The 16101-nt window shown below is 34.2% G+C and overlaps 2 protein-coding genes across 4 annotated transcripts in view; one reads left to right on the top strand and one right to left on the bottom strand.

Annotated features, from left to right (window-relative positions):
- The window catches only part of klar (klarsicht), a 203596-nt gene that overhangs the window by 23270 nt on the left and 164225 nt on the right, over positions 1 to 16101 (bottom strand). The window contains exons 15-18 of the mRNA XM_089708036.1: positions 15700 to 15923; positions 14772 to 15147; positions 13550 to 14344; positions 11576 to 11672 (exon numbers count right to left, since the gene is read on the bottom strand). Of these exons, the coding sequence (XP_089564162.1) occupies positions 11576 to 11672; positions 13550 to 14344; positions 14772 to 15147; positions 15700 to 15923 (1492 nt within the window). The remainder of the gene's footprint in view (positions 1 to 11575; positions 11673 to 13549; positions 14345 to 14771; positions 15148 to 15699; positions 15924 to 16101) is intronic.
- LOC149479525 (uncharacterized) lies at positions 5953 to 8017 on the top strand. Of its 3 annotated transcripts, XM_089707990.1 has the most exons (4): positions 5953 to 6477; positions 6585 to 6842; positions 6976 to 7393; positions 7723 to 8017. In XM_089707990.1, exons 1-4 carry the CDS (start codon positions 6463 to 6465, stop codon positions 7887 to 7889), a joined length of 858 nt encoding a protein of 285 aa, XP_089564116.1. In that variant the 5' UTR covers positions 5953 to 6462; the 3' UTR covers positions 7890 to 8017. The 3 variants fall into 3 exon arrangements, with proteins under 3 accessions (XP_089564116.1, XP_089564115.1, XP_089564117.1); XM_089707989.1 differs by having other exon boundaries at positions 5954 to 6477; positions 6976 to 7865; XM_089707991.1 differs by having other exon boundaries at positions 5956 to 6477; positions 6563 to 6842; positions 6976 to 7865.

Genomic DNA, 16101 nt, shown 5'->3' with positions numbered 1-16101 from the left:
AAAAGTCTCGCCTTGACAAGACAATACAGCTATTTTATCGCTTTATTGATTGATAAACAATAATCGCTGCACGTCTTCGGACGTTGCGTCGTTATGGAAATTGTTTTATCTGCATAGGATCGCATTATATTTTTATATGTCCAATAGTTTCAAAATAAAACCTTAAGTCATCTAGACACAATATTTTTAATTCTCAACGTAATTTAAAAATTTCAATAGCTTCTATAAATACAATACGAAACATAATTTACAACCACAGTAAACAACCATAACGTTCTTTCTTTTTTTTATCTAAGTAAATCTTTTAAAATTAGCCTATGACTTAAGTATTTAAATCTATTATTAATTACCAGCTAAAAGATAACACAGATAGACAAAAATTTCATTTAAATTCATACTTTACTTTCAGAATGTCCATGAATTCAACCTTGCAATAATGACATCATTTTAAAATTCAATATTGAATTTGTGTTAATATTTATTTAAACTTAGCAAAAAATAGGTAAAAAAAATGCAAATATCATATAATAACGTCATGTAGAACGTATTTTTTAAGCCAGAAATCTTGTAGATAATCAACATTTAATTTTAAGTATAATAACAATTCAGAATAAAAAATTTAATCTTAAAAGTTAAATTATATTTTTAATATTTACATTCAAATATTTTCCTACACACACACACCTTAAACGTGGTAAGTACATTATTCGATTATCTCGTTAATAAAATTTACTAATTTAAATTATAACCACATAAAATTTCTTCTAGACCACGTAACTTCGCATCGAAATACGAAATAGAATACTTACATTTTCTACCACCCTTCCTGAAATCCCGGATAGTGATAACAATTTTACACGAAACCATTTTTACGGCACTATCGTTCCCAAATCGATATAAAACTGATGAGATTTTATTAGTGCATCGTTACATCAAATGTTTATTCAACGTGTTAACACAAGAACATGATGTCATCTCTAAACAGGAGCTAATGTTTGTGGAAAAAATGAATTATTGTCAATTGTTATGTTTGTTTACATATGCATCACAAATAAACTAAATAGATTATTTACCTAATATTGCGAGGCACAGGCACAGCAGACCTTTGGACAAATAATTAAATTGTTAAATTCACGCATTTAAAACAGAGATGCTGCCTGTCTTTGCAAGGTCTTTCGACGTAAACGTAGTGTGGTTCATTTAGTTATAAACACATGTCTGATACGCAACATATTAAAAAGACATGTAACATCTTCACAAAGCAGGTTAAAAGGTGACGTGAATCCCATCATTCGTATGATTCGATCAACGAACAAACACGCACATAGCATACGTCCATGTTAAAATAAGAAAACTCCTCTACTGTAGACCATTTATAATCTCTGGCACATATTTAGAAATACTATTTGTGAAGCCGCGGTACTCATTATCTCTTACATTACCATATTTGCCTGGTTTGACACAAAATCAATATAAATTTATCTATAATATTAACTTGAAATTATATAATTTAACAAATCATCATAGTGATGCATTTATATATTTTGACATAAATTCTTGTATTAAATCTTTTTGTTTGACAAAGAATACAGTGTATCTGCCATTTAGATATAAGAGAGAACTTGCTATGTTAATAGCATATAAAATTATTAACCAGTCTGGTACATGTTTAGTATCAGACCCTGGATCTACTATAATTTTATGTAGTAGTAATTATATACATCAACCTAGTTTAAGTGTTGACAGACAATCTAGCCCTAAGCTAGATTTAAACTAGTTTATAAGACAACAGCTAAGCAGTCTTTTTCTATTGTGCATCAAAATATTCAAGGCTTGGCTAGCAAATTATTAGAAATAGAATTATTTTTAAATCATAATAGAATTAAAATATTTTGTGTAACAGAACATTGGCTTAAACAATGTCAGTTGTTAATAAATATTGATAATTATAAATTAAAAAGTATATACTTTAGAACAAACGCTATTCATGGAGGTTCTCTTATTTTTGTACACAATAGTTTAAAATGCAAGGAACGAACTGACATTGTTAGCCTTTCTGTAGAACGGACCATTGAACTGTCCTGTGTGGAGCTGGAGCGTTATATTATTGTTTGCGTTTATAGACCCCCTTCCAGTGACTATAATATGTTTGAGACAGTCATGGAAGAAATATTAAAGCGTTTAAGTAGGAGTAAAAAAAAAGTTATAGTATGTGGTGATTTTAATATTGATATACTTTTACAAACACAAACGGCAACACGAATTGTTAATTTGTTTCAGTCATTTAATCTGTATAAACTTTTTAATGAACCCACACGAATTACACCTACTTCTGCAACCTGTATTGATAATATATACTGCGACTGCAACTGTTTAGAGAAAAATATTCTCAATACACTCACTTCGGATCACTGTGGCCAGAAAGTAGTTTTTGAATGGGATTGTTTACCTGAATTTAAAAGAATTAATGTTAGGCCTATAACTAAAAAAGGCATTAATAAATTTAGAGATAATATTAATAAAAGCCTGCCCGTACTGAATGATCAATCCTGTCATAATAATCCTTGTGAAATGTTTAAAAATCTTTTTAATTTAGTGCATAATGAATTTGAAAAAATATTTAAAGTTAAATCTTTAAATATTACCAAGGATTTACCATTTAGTAAATGGGCGACACCTAGCATACATAGGTGTAGGATCGTTCTTTATGAGTTATATGGTATGAAGCAATATAATAAAGACCCATCTTTTCTTAGTTATGTTAGAAATTACTCAAAAACTTTTAAAATTGTTTGTTTTACTGCGAAGCGTTTGTATATCAGAGATAAAATACGCGACTCCGATAATAAAGTTAAAACAGTTTGGTCTATTATTAATGGTGAAATGGGTAAAAGCAAATCAAGTAATACCATAAAACTTGTTAATAATGGCATGGTTATTGACAAAAATGCTGATGTTGCGCTTGCATTTGAAGATTTCTTTAGTAGTGTCCCTGCTAGCATTACTAATAATTTAAATTCGTCTTCAGCACTTGCAGAGACCTTTTTGAGGGACCATGTTGCGGGGTGCAGCACATTATTTGAATTGCGACACGTAACTGCTAATGATATTGTTACAGCCTTTAAGACACTAAATTTAAAAAATACTTGTGATCTTTGGGGAATGTCCGTAAATTTAGTTAATAATATAATAGAAAATATTGCGAACAATTTAGCTTTTATATTTAATAAGTGTTGTGACTATGGTACATTTCCTAATTTATTAAAGCTTAGTAAAGTTATACCTCTATTTAAGAAAGGCGATCAAGAAGACTGTAACAACTATAGACCTATCTCGATTTTACCAACATTAAGTAAGGTATTCGAAAAGTTAATATTAAACCAATTGACTAGTCACTTTGCATCTAATAATTTGCTGCACACCAAACAGTTTGGTTTCACAAAGGGGCGCTCAACCACAGATGCTGGAGTTGCACTACTAACACATATATATAAGGCATGGGAAAACTCAAAAAATGCTTTGGGGATATTTTGTGACCTCTCCAAGGCATTTGACTGCGTTGAACATTGTACCTTATTGCGTAAACTTAATCACTATGGGATTAAAGGACAAGCTCAGAACCTCATAGCCTCATACCTGCATGATAGGATACAAACTGTAGTTGTTAATGGAGAACGTTCTAGCGGTGCGTCAATTAACATTGGTGTTCCACAGGGATCTATTTTAGGACCCTTCTTGTTCTTGGTATATATCAATGATCTACCTTATTATTTACAGGATAGGTGTGAAATAGTTCTGTTTGCAGATGATACCTCATTAATATTTAATGTGGATAGGCATGACCCAAATGTTGACGAAGTGAACAGTGCTCTTTTACACATATCCGACTGGTTTACTGCTAATAATTTATTATTAAATGCCAAAAAAACAACTTGTGTTGAATTTTTACTACCAAACGTTAAAAAGTTAAGCAGAAATATTACCTTGAACGGGGAGGTATTACACCCTACAGAATCGACTGTATTTCTTGGGTTAACATTGGACGAGAAACTACAGTGGGGAGCCCATGTCAACACCGCTGCAGGTAAGCTCAGTTCAGCAGCATATGCAGTCCGAAAGGTAAGGCATCTCACCGATGAAGATACAGCTAGATTGGTTTATTTCAGCTACTTTCATAGTATTATGTCCTATGGAATTCTACTATGGGGCAGGGCAGCAGATATAGAAACTATATTTATCTTACAGAAAAGAGCCATTCGTTCTATATATAATTTACGTGCTCGGGACTCACTAAGAGATCTCTTTAAGAATACTGGTATCCTTACTGTACCATCACAGTATATATTTAATAATATTTTGCATGTACACAAAAACGCCGACTTACACACAAGAGTAGGAGATAGACACTGTTATGGCACAAGGAACAGAAATAGAATTGAAATGCCATTTTTCCGATTAGCTAAAGTTAAAAATTCATTTATGGGTCAAGGTATACGCTTTTACAATAGAATTCCTCATAATATTAAAGAGTTTAGTAGTTCTAAATTTAAAACTTATATAAAAAATGTACTAGTTCAGAGAGCGTACTACAGTATTCAGGAATATATGGACGATAAAAACCCATGGAGGGTTGTCGCGTAAAAACCACAGGACAGTTCTTTGGCATGTTATTACAATACTTATATGTTGTTACATATGTATTTTGTAAAATTGTAAAACTGACATGATTTAAAAGAGCAACTATGGAGTTTCTTGCCGGTTCTTCTCCGTAGATACTGCTTTCCGAATCGGTGGTAAATTTTAAAATATGTAATGACGTTTCAAAAGTGCTTCTTTAAGAAGTCTAATTGAATAAATAAATGTTTGAGTTTGAGTTTGAGTTTGAAGCTTTTAAGTAATTCTCCAGAGGGTTAAACATTTTAAAAGCACTTAACTGCAATTTATCTTCTTTAAAAACCTTGCTTACGGTATCTTGAAATTAATCCGAAGTGTTCGTTAAACCACCCTAAGAAATATTTAAAAGCATATACGAGCCAAGTCATTCATCGCTTTCTTTCCTTCTCTGGAGACTAAATTTTTAACGGATTAATTTTGCTTCCATAAAAACATAAGAGTTCGAGTAGCATTACGAAAAATCGTTTGTACCAAATAATTTAACTTAAAAGTTGCAACCCCAAAAATAAAGCAACGCAAATAACCATTCTACTAATTAGCATTAGCAAGGATACCCGTCTTCGCTTGCGCAATGTCACCGTTCCGCTTTCGTTGGCAGAAATAGATGGAACCAAAAGACCGGGCGTGTGGCCGTCCCCCGTATCGCTGCTTCCGGGATACAAGCCATTTGAAATTTTTGTTATTATGTCACAGCCCTAATCATTTAGCGATGTAAAAACGTCAATATGAATACGGCTTTTGATGTCCGCTTTGTAATTTTGGAGATTTCGATCGTTAATGTCCGAACTGGGCTATCATATTTTGTAATTTGGAAATATAAAATAGTAGGTTTTTGAAGCAAAAATAGTGTGTTCAGATCTCAGGGTAATGATTTGATACTAATATTTTATTCATTAATTCAATAAAAACACGTTAAAAGAGCTCAGATAGATCTTAACGAGATAATCTACAGAACGGAGTCTCGGAAATACCAACTAACCTGATCCGACCATTCAATAAAAAATAATAAAACCTATTCTCACACGCACCTCATTTATATTAATTGTAAACATACGTAGCATTACAGACTCTTTGTATCTAAAACAAATAATTGTCTGAGAGTACGTAATGAGTAGGTAAATACACAACTGACGTGCATAAAGACGAGCAAAAAGCGACCTTATTGCACACAACTACGGAGTACATTCCTAAATAAGTGACCTCAAACGAATGATCGAGTGCTCTTACGGCCGAAATTAATAATATATCCGTAATCCAAGATTAAATTCGATCGCAGATATTTGCATATCTATGGATCGATCTCCTATCCGCGTCCCAATAACGAAAAGTGACAAACCATCGTTATGATATCCGGAGATATCAAGATATCCGTAGATATCTTTTCCCTCTTTGACCATTCCGTTTTATGCAAAACCAATACTTGAATGCATCGTTTATTTCTAATTTAAATTTCAAAAATAAGTATTACACGTATCAATAATAATTATTTGGTACCTACTTTTTACTTTTGATGTATTTATTGGGCTCTTGGAGTTTTATACAAATTATATTATTATTTATTACCAATTTTAAATGTGATAAATCCTAAATGATCGGTATAAAACGGAACGTCACGCCTGCGTGTTTTTGACAGATGACATGCCCGCCAAAACGCCATCTACTGACGCAGGACGCTCTTTTTTCGTTGTATTGGTTCCGATTTCTGTTCATAACTTTTATATAATCTTTCTGATCATTTTGTTAAATCATTGATTTACATAGATATTGCATTTATTTTGTTAAATAGCAATGGACTCTGAAGTGGTAAGTGACTTTTACGCATCCGTACCATTAATAATTTTGTTTCTTGGTGGTGACGCCAAATATGTTAGAACGCATTTTTTGTAAGAATACTTATCTGTTTATTTTAGGTTCGAGGCAAACCTCTGACGAAGGATGAGACAAAATTATTGCTGGGCTTAATTGAGAGTAGCTCAATAATTTTGTCTAAAACAACAAACGCCGCCAGCAACAAGATGAAAAATGAGGAGTGGGTCAGCCTGACACACAAATTTAATGCCACCGCCTCTGTTTGTCGTCGATCACCCCAGCAGCTGCGTTTAAAGTGGGAAAATTTAAAGAAACTTGCTCGTAAACGCAGCACAAAAATTAGGATGAATCGCATCCAAGTAAGTGTTATAGAAAAAATTTTCACCTTTGTTTGAAATTATAGGTACTTATTACATATTTTTTTTAAACTTATTACATATAATGTTAAGTAATTTAGTACATAGTAAGTACATCAGTTTATTATTTTCACAGACTGGCGGTGGCATTCCAGAGTACATTCCCCCGGATGACATTCTGGACAGAGTGGCCGATTTACTGGGGAGTACTGCAAGCGGCTTTGTTGTGCCATTTGGTGGTGACAAAGAGGAAGGAGTTTTTGTTTGTGGTGGTGATGGTGGTGGTGGTGGTGATGGTGGTGGTGATGATACTTGCGATGGGGCTGGGCAGGCTAGGGTGCTGCCGGTAGAATCAATACCAGTGTTGGTAGACACAGGTATTGGTACTACCATGCCAGTAACCGTATATGATACAAATAGTACTTCATTTCCATTATCTATAGTTAATGGTACTCTTATATCAGAAAAAACTATAGATAATGCCACTTACCATGAAGCTGGGGATGGTAAACTACACACACCCAAGAGGCTTACATTGAGTTCGCCTAAAATAGGTAAATCATTAATAATTAATATTATATTTATCAGTTTTCTAGGGCTCGATTGCTATGTGTGTAATGTCCTAATATATTCATTTATTCTAGGTAATAGTAGGTCAAATATTAGCGTAATCCATCCTGTCCAGTGGTTTGAGCTTTGCATTGATAGAAAACAGATTAATTCTCTGAACTAATCATATTTGACAGGTGATGGTTTAACAAAAATGTATTGGGGAGCATCCTTTCTCTTTTGAAAGAACCTTAATCCTAGCCTTAAGATGATAGTAGGCTTAAGATGAAAAGTATTATATCTTGTGTAATAAAAAAATTAATTTGATTTGCAGGTAAGAAGAAACTCAAAAGTACGGATGGCAGTAGTTCTGCTCGAAATTTAGCAATAGCAGAATATTATACTGCCAAAAAACAATGCTTAGATGCTAAGAAAGAATTTATTTTATTACAGAATGAAAAATTGAAATTAGAAATTGAAAAACTTAGAGGTGGTAAATGAAAAATTGAAAACCAAATCAAGTATACCTATAATAATATACTCAATAATTCTTTCATTGATTAATAAATATAAACACAAGACCTACCAAGAGATGTATTGTTTTTATAATTATTATTTATTTTATATGTACCTTCTCTATTTTTCATTTTCTATTTTTTTTTAATTCTGTAATAATATTATTATGATAGCATCTAATCATAGTTTTTTGGTAGCATACAGATGGTGTATGAATTCATTATTATGGAATTTTTATTTCTATGTGAATAAAAAATAAAATATTTCAATACTATAGTCTATTCTTTTATTTCAAAATAAAAAATACATAAATCTGTAACTACACTTTTTGAAAGATCAATAGGTATGTATAGGCACATACAAACCTCATAACAAAGGAAATAAAAATTTAAAAGAATACACACATGTTAAGATTAACTTAAATATACTTTGCAATTATTAACTACTATACACAATAATCAAAGTAATCAATAATTGGAACTGAATATAACTTGTGTATCTACTACATAATAATTATTACAAACAATGGACAATAAATAACAATCACAACTATCTTTATACTAAGTCTTTATACTAACACAAAATAATTATTTATAAGATCTGCTCTTGTTTGTACATCTTGGACTTCCATATTTGAATTATTTCCTTCATTGTTACTATTTGTAGGAATGTCCAAGTCAACCTCAGGAGGAACTTCTTCTATACTGTTACTCCTACAAATATTATGAAGCACTGCAGTGGCAATAACTATTGACTGGGCAACGGGCAATGAAACCCGCAGTGTGAGAGCCACAACAGGAAATCTTCTTTTCCACACTCCGAACGTCCTAGAATGTTTTGGTTAAAACATTAATTTAAACCAAATAATACTAATTATTATTAAGGTTGAAAGTGTGTAACAAACAGATAAACACAAACACTCCTTGGAATTGCTCAGTCAGGCAAAAAACAACATATGAATAAATTTAAATAATATATTTACCACCTTATTCATAAATGTTCAAAAGTGCCGGAATAGCTACATATTAACTGTTTTGTCTCTTTCCTTCGACTATCAAATAACTGTTGATAAACAAAGACAAAACAGAATATAACTATTTCACTGATATTGAATGTTTATGAATAAGAATTACATGGAATATTACCTTTCAATTGTATTTCTAGTCCTAATGTGTGCTTCGTTGTACCTGTGTTCAGCTTCAGAACTAGGGTTCAAGAGTGGTGTGAGTAGGTAACTTCGATTTGGATAGGCACTATCTCCAAGTAACCAGCGGCCATCATACTGCCCTGCATCACACTGAGCTGTAAGAATGTTGAATTAAAATTAAATTGTTCATTAATCATTAACAAAATTTCTAGTAAACCATAATACAAAACCTCTCAGAATGGAATTATTGAAAATTGTTGCATCATGGGTGGAACCCGGCCAGCGAGCAACCACATTCATCAGTCTCAAATCTGCATCACAGACTCCTTGAATGTTTAATGAAAAGTAACCTTTCCGATTTCTAAATTCCTCACCTATTAATAAACCTGAAAATTTTTATATTAGTAGACAAGAAATTTACAAGCAATGATTAAACAAAATGCAGATAAAATTATAATTACATACATGGTGACTGTATACGTATGTGAGTGCAATCAATAGCTCCAAGAACTCTGGGAAACTCTGCAATATCATAAAATTTTTCTGCACTTCTTTGATGCACAAAAATGTATTTATCATATAATTGGGCTATTGCATATGAAATATCCCGGACTATTCTGCCTGCTGTTGACTTTGATACTCCCACAAAGTCAGACACAGAAATCAGCATTGTGCCTAATGCATAAAACCTTAAGGTCAGCAGCAATTGATGCAGAGGTGAGACTCCATGATTTCTGGAATAGATATTGTTAAATTTAAGTAGGTATACGATTAATGGAGTTTTTAAGATATAATTATTTTTAACCCACCTTGAAGATTTTACACGGACAGCAGGCATAATTTCTGTCAACAGAGAGTTTACTGCTGATTTCGATAACCTAAACCTAAAGGTAAACTCTGCATCATCCAGACTCTGCATGTAGTTCACCCTTTTCATTCTTCGCACAGAAGCACGACGTGACTGTTCACCAGCATCATTGTCGGTATCTGTATCCCAGTCTGATAATTGAGCTAGGACTTCCATATCACTGTCACTATCACTAGAACTCGAGAATATTGCCAAATCCATTACGTTTTACGAATAAAATCTACAGATTCAACCCTAGAATCTGAGGAAAGTCTAAGATCAAGATTAAGGATTGTTTACGCCGATCGATCGAAACGTCAAACGCGAGAGATATGTTATTGACACGCTCAAACTGCCATTTTCGAACAGAGGTCTATCTGTAATCTGTGATCCGTCCTCCCACAGATAGATTGGTTTTTGAGATTGCAATTTCGATCCACGGATTGTTTATTGGCACACTTAACTTAAAATCCGGATCACATTTTCGATCGAAAATCTGCAGATATTAGATTGGATTGAATATTAATTTCGGCCGTTAGAAGATAAGTTAATGGCTATAATTATCGACATTTGCGCTACAAATCATGTGTGAATAAAAACTAAGCCGAGGCGAACCAGACCTGAAACTTAAATACTGGGAATTAAACGCGTTGCCTTGATCGCGATTGCGCAAAGGTCTTCGTTCTGAAACTGGTTAAGATCCCAATATGGCCGCGGCCACAGACTGCGTTTGAAATTAATTATCTGTGATACTGCTTGTTTGACGCTTAAATGTTTTTTTTTATAAGACCAAGTATGGGTAATTAACGCACTTGAATTAATTTGGAATTAACACTAGAAAAAAATGATTTTTAAGAATCTTCTCTCAGTGACAACAACTACTCAATTATATTTAGACAAGAAAGAAGTTTGAATTGTATAATTTAATATTATGCATTTTGTCCCAGACCAAGGAATGAACAGGTATAGGTGTTTTAAAATGAATGTACATATAGTAAAATATAGTGTAAAAAATATCTCTTTTAAATCTTGACTTTAAAACTTAATCAAATTAGCATTATCAATTGATTATAGTCAGACTCATATAATCACCTTATGCCTATCAACTTATTAAAATTTCATACCCTCCCGTACATCTTATACTTCAATTAAAAATCTCAATACCTTACGCATAATTTTAAAACTGCACTCAAAAAATAAACTTCCTTAAAAACTTTAGCACTAAACCAGTTCTTACAAGCAAACCGCCCGACCACAGAGGTTGCAATCGGTAACACGATATTGGAACCTTATCCTACAACCGTTCTCCTGGCACTAATAAATGCACTTGTTTTGTGCTGTATCGAATGGCGAACGTATTGCCTAATTTATGAATAAAATCTATTGTAAAACAATCCCAATGCATTAAAATCCTGTAAGGTTAATTATGTCCACTATATTAGGATATAAGGATAATATTAACAATAAATTTCTTTGGGTTAAAACATGCATGAGGTACTTTTTCTTGAAATTAAAAAAAAAAATTTCTTCACACAAGAGCCCATAGACTTTTAGTACAATACTTGGTCCTATCAAATATTCGTTTCATATTTTGGTGTCAAATCTGATGATAATTTCCTAAGACATAATAAAGGGCATATTTTCTTTATGCATATTATATTAAAAACATCCACAAACCTCTAACATCGCGTTGTAAAGATGGCGACAATGTGTTGTCAGCTAAAGCCACTTCCAATAGATTGATGTTTTCGCGGCAACGCGTTACGACCTCCGTCTGTATAGAAAAAAGTCCATTCTAACCAATCCTGCTTCAAAAGGCATATTTCACAAAGTATTGTAGAAAAACAAAACTTACTAAATATATTCGCCACACAAACTCCTCCAAATCTCACAATGTTACAAATTACAATTTCAAAAATAAAATTTATATTGACAAAAAAAAAATAGCTTACATAAAGAAATCAAAATATTAATAAAACATGCCGCAAAATTTTGAAAGCAAAACAAACAAAACTTAAAGATACAGATTAGAGAAGCGAAGTCAAAATGTATCCCACACGGAAAGTTCAGAATTTTGAGCAACCCTAATATTTATAAGAAAATTAAAAACAAAAATGCCAATAATTTCAAAAAATAAAATACATCGCTGATAGAGAAGGGTGTTAATTGACTGAAACTCCATTTTTTACTTTCAAACTGACTCATTTATTCTCGTAAAAGTTTAATACAAAGATCACTGTGCGTTTGACATTTTGTTAAAAAAAAACATCAATTAACAACCTAACCCTAGTCAAGCTAAAGTTAGTACATGTACAATTGTTAGTAATGAGATGATGCGGAGTTCAGTCAAATCACATATTGTTAGGCTTTTAGTGTAGACCTATCAATAATAATTAATAATTATTATTAACGTTTAATAAAATTAAACAACGAATATTATTTTACTCGCTAACATATAAATACACGTATAAATATCACGCTATGACAAGAAATCACGTTTAGATTCACTTAAGTACCATTGCCTAATTTTTGAACTGAAACGAAAACGTCAAATGTGACATCTGTCAATTTGACTTTTCGAGTGTCAGTGATTAAAAGCATCATCGGCTTCGACGCGCCAACTGCACAAGCAACCATTAACTTTGTTATATAAATATATTGCTCGAATATATCTAAAAGTTAGAATGAACCTAGCACCGAGTTATCACCACCAAAATAAGAGTAGATAAATTTAGAAGAATCAAACAGGCAGTTAGTAGAGGAGCTACACAAACATATCACAAACGCTGTTAGTATTTTAAAGAACTCAAAGAAACAAAAAGGGGATTAAAAAAAAACAGGCACACACAAGACATAAATAAATATGTGATTTGAGTAATGACATAGTTTCACTGCAAAGCTCTGTGAAACTACATCACAGGGATCGGAAAAAATAATAAATACATACATAAGTAGACAATGATTTCAAACACCTGTCAAACTAAAAGGTTAAACGGAATGTATGCGACAATCTTTTCAAGAAATAATAATAATATAAACTTTTCGTGATAATATTATATATTGCTAATGCATTTGACAAATTAATTGAAATTTATGGCCGAATTGTCGCAGACATAACGCGTAAAAACTGCGTTTGTCAGATTTTAACTTATTCCAAAAATGCTTACAATTTGTACCTACGATGTTTAAATATAAGAAAATAATTTAACGATAACCTACTTATTGGTATAACGGAATGTATTAAATAATTTCCACCGCTAATGCAATAATAAGAAACACTACCAGTAATAGGCAATAAATTAAGATTACTTGAAAAAAAAATAAAGATATATTTTCTAATGGAATGAAATTTTCACCATCGATCACTACCGCGGACGCGCTAACGCCTCGCTCATACAGTTCTAGCCACAACGATCCCTTTGTGCGAACCGACACTCCGTACAATCTGACAATCGCAGCGTACCTGACTCGCATACTCACACACGAGATCACGACAATCGCACAGGCCCAAGCGAGTCATTGGAGGTGGACATAAACGATGATCATGATAGAGAAGGCGGTGACCGCGAGACAGATGCGCGAGCGGAAGCATGCGGGGCGCGCGACGCACGAGTCGGTTTCGTAGCTGCTGTAATCGAATTGTGTCCTTACGTAGTCGACGGGCCGCAGCAGGTCGGGCTCGGCGTCGCGCGCCAGCAGCGCCTCGGCCGCCGCGAGCTGCGCGCCCGAGCGCCGCACCAGCGTGCGCAGCGAGCCCGCCTCCGAGCCCGAGCCCCGCCCGCGCCGGCTGTGCTTCGGCGACGACGACGAGTCTTCCGAATCCCCGCTTTCTGTTGATCGCCTCCGTAATTCAGACAACGCAACTTTCTGCAACTCCGCTTCGCCGTTCTCCTTGCGTCTTCTATTCAACGAGTCTAATATATCTGGTCTGTTGTTAACTTCCGTGTACTCGAGCGAGCTGTTCACTTCGTCGCTGGTGAGGTTTGAGCTGTGACGTCTGCGGCTGAGCGCTTGTATGTTGAGCAAGTCGAATTCGGGGGACCGTTTGCTGTTTCTGCGTTCGCTCTCGGAGGGCTTCCGCCTGCGGCCCCCGTCGTTGCTCTCTATGCTCGTGTTGTTTCTAGATCTTTCTAAACTGTCGAGTAAGTTCTTTTTGCGTTCGGCGCTGGACATTGATTTTTTGGGCTTTCTGACTGGGGTTTCTACAGGGGACGTTCGCGAAGGTCGCTTGTGTCTAGGTAAGCTCCTCTCTCGTGATATATCTGAAGGAGGTCGCCGTCTGCGTGTACCGCTGGGACTCAGGTCATTTTCCGGTTGTGCTGAAAGACTTGAGCAACAGTCTGACTGGGAGTCCAAAAAGGCTCTGTAGTCGTCACCGAATTCCAACAAGCGACGCGCTGCATCCGAGTCCGGAGCTTCTGAATATGGTTCTGAATTATATTTTTCCTGTTGACAAAAATAAAAAGTTATATTGGGTCATTTTTTCGATTCAATTTATCAAATCTAGCTAAACTTGCAACAGTTAGATAAAATATCATGATAACATACTATTTAAACTCGATTCATAAAAAAATATTATCATTCTGGGCATAAATATAATGTAAAAGACGTTATTAGGACAAAAACTTAATTGAAAAAAGTTTTTGGTGATAACTGTGAATGGCATTTAATTCAAAAATTATGAATTGAATGAAATTCTCAATAAATATCTCCATAATCTACCCGATAATAAAACTTCAACTTTCAAGAAAAAATAATTACCTACATAAACCTAGTACCTATTTCAAACAATATATACGATTAGCTCTAATGTCCTAGGAATTAAGAATTAATATCAACTGACTAAATCGTAACTTTGCAACACAACTCTTACCTGATAGAAGTCCCACGCCTGTTCAGAAAACGAGCTATGTTCCTCCGTGCCGGCCGTCACGCTCTTATCTATATCCGAATCTTTATCTACACAGAGATCCCACATTTGGCTCGGGTCTCCCAAACTGAGGGCCAAAAACGACCGTTCCCGTTCCATACTTTTCGTGAGCCTCGGTCGAACTAAACCGCCTTCTGGACCGAGTTTGAAGCTGGGAGCCACTTGTTCCGTCTCGTTCTGTTCAGGGATGGCACTGTCTTGTTCTTTGGACGAGATGTGCGTCTTCTCTATGCTCTTGCGCAGGTTCGCTATGGTCGCAACTTGCTGTTTAATCAGTTCCTCGTCGCTGTCGTTGCCTGAGGTTGACGTTGTGTCAAACCTGTAAATGAAAGGTACATTAGATATTTATAAACATTTATCTTCATAGAATTATGTATAAATATTTTGCTATAATCTACATTCAAAATAGAGCATCAATTTTAAAATAGGAAAGTCTCTAAATTTTTTTTTTATTTTTTTTTATCAATATTCTGTAATATTCTATTATGTATTATCTAAAATTATATTTAAAATGTTTTAGGGCCGATTTTTCAATGCTTGGATAAAACTATCCGTCCAATAAAGTATTACACGACAATATTAAAATGTCACGTAAACTGTTTTTAAAATGGTAGTTTTAAACATTATTCGACGAATTAGTTTTATCCAAGCATTGAAAAATCCGCCCTTAGAAGAAATATTTATCTTGTTTGTTTTGACATTTCAATAATTAAGCAGTTTTTACAAAAAATATAATATTCTGCTTCCAGATCGAGTAGCTCACCGCGACTGTTGCAGGTGTGTTGCAGCCGCAACCATTTTACAATATAGTAATTTAGTCATTTTACAATATATAGTAGTTTACAATATAGTATTGTAATCTTAAACTTACCGACTCTTCCTACTAGTAGCTGGATCGCTAGCCGCACTTCTCTCCACCCCGTCCACATCAGGGCTGATCCGTCCACAGAACGACAGCGACTTCACAAGCCTCTCACTGCGGGTTGCCCCGGATCTTCTTAATCGCAATCTCTTACGTCGCAACCAACACTGTTTATCACCCTCCACGCAAGATGTGCACGCTTCTGTCATAGTGTTCGTGCTTGATATGTGACCCTGAATTAAATATACGCACATTAAAAACATATTTTTGAAAACTCTACCGAGGTAATGAAACTTTTTGCACACGCATATTTCCATGCATTTTAAGCTCTTTTAGTAGTTTAGCCACCTATTTCTTTACTACTATGGCAATGAAGGAAAACTACACTATACAAAATAATACGATTTACAT

This window comes from Colias philodice, chromosome 20 (assembly GCF_061535455.1).
Source record: "Colias philodice isolate Cphi_HAF_F1 chromosome 20, ilColPhil1 Martin Lab GWU primary, whole genome shotgun sequence".
NCBI lineage: Eukaryota > Metazoa > Arthropoda > Insecta > Lepidoptera > Pieridae > Colias > Colias philodice.
Note: the sequence above shows the minus strand (reverse complement) of the source record. Positions and strands in the feature narration are given on the sequence as shown.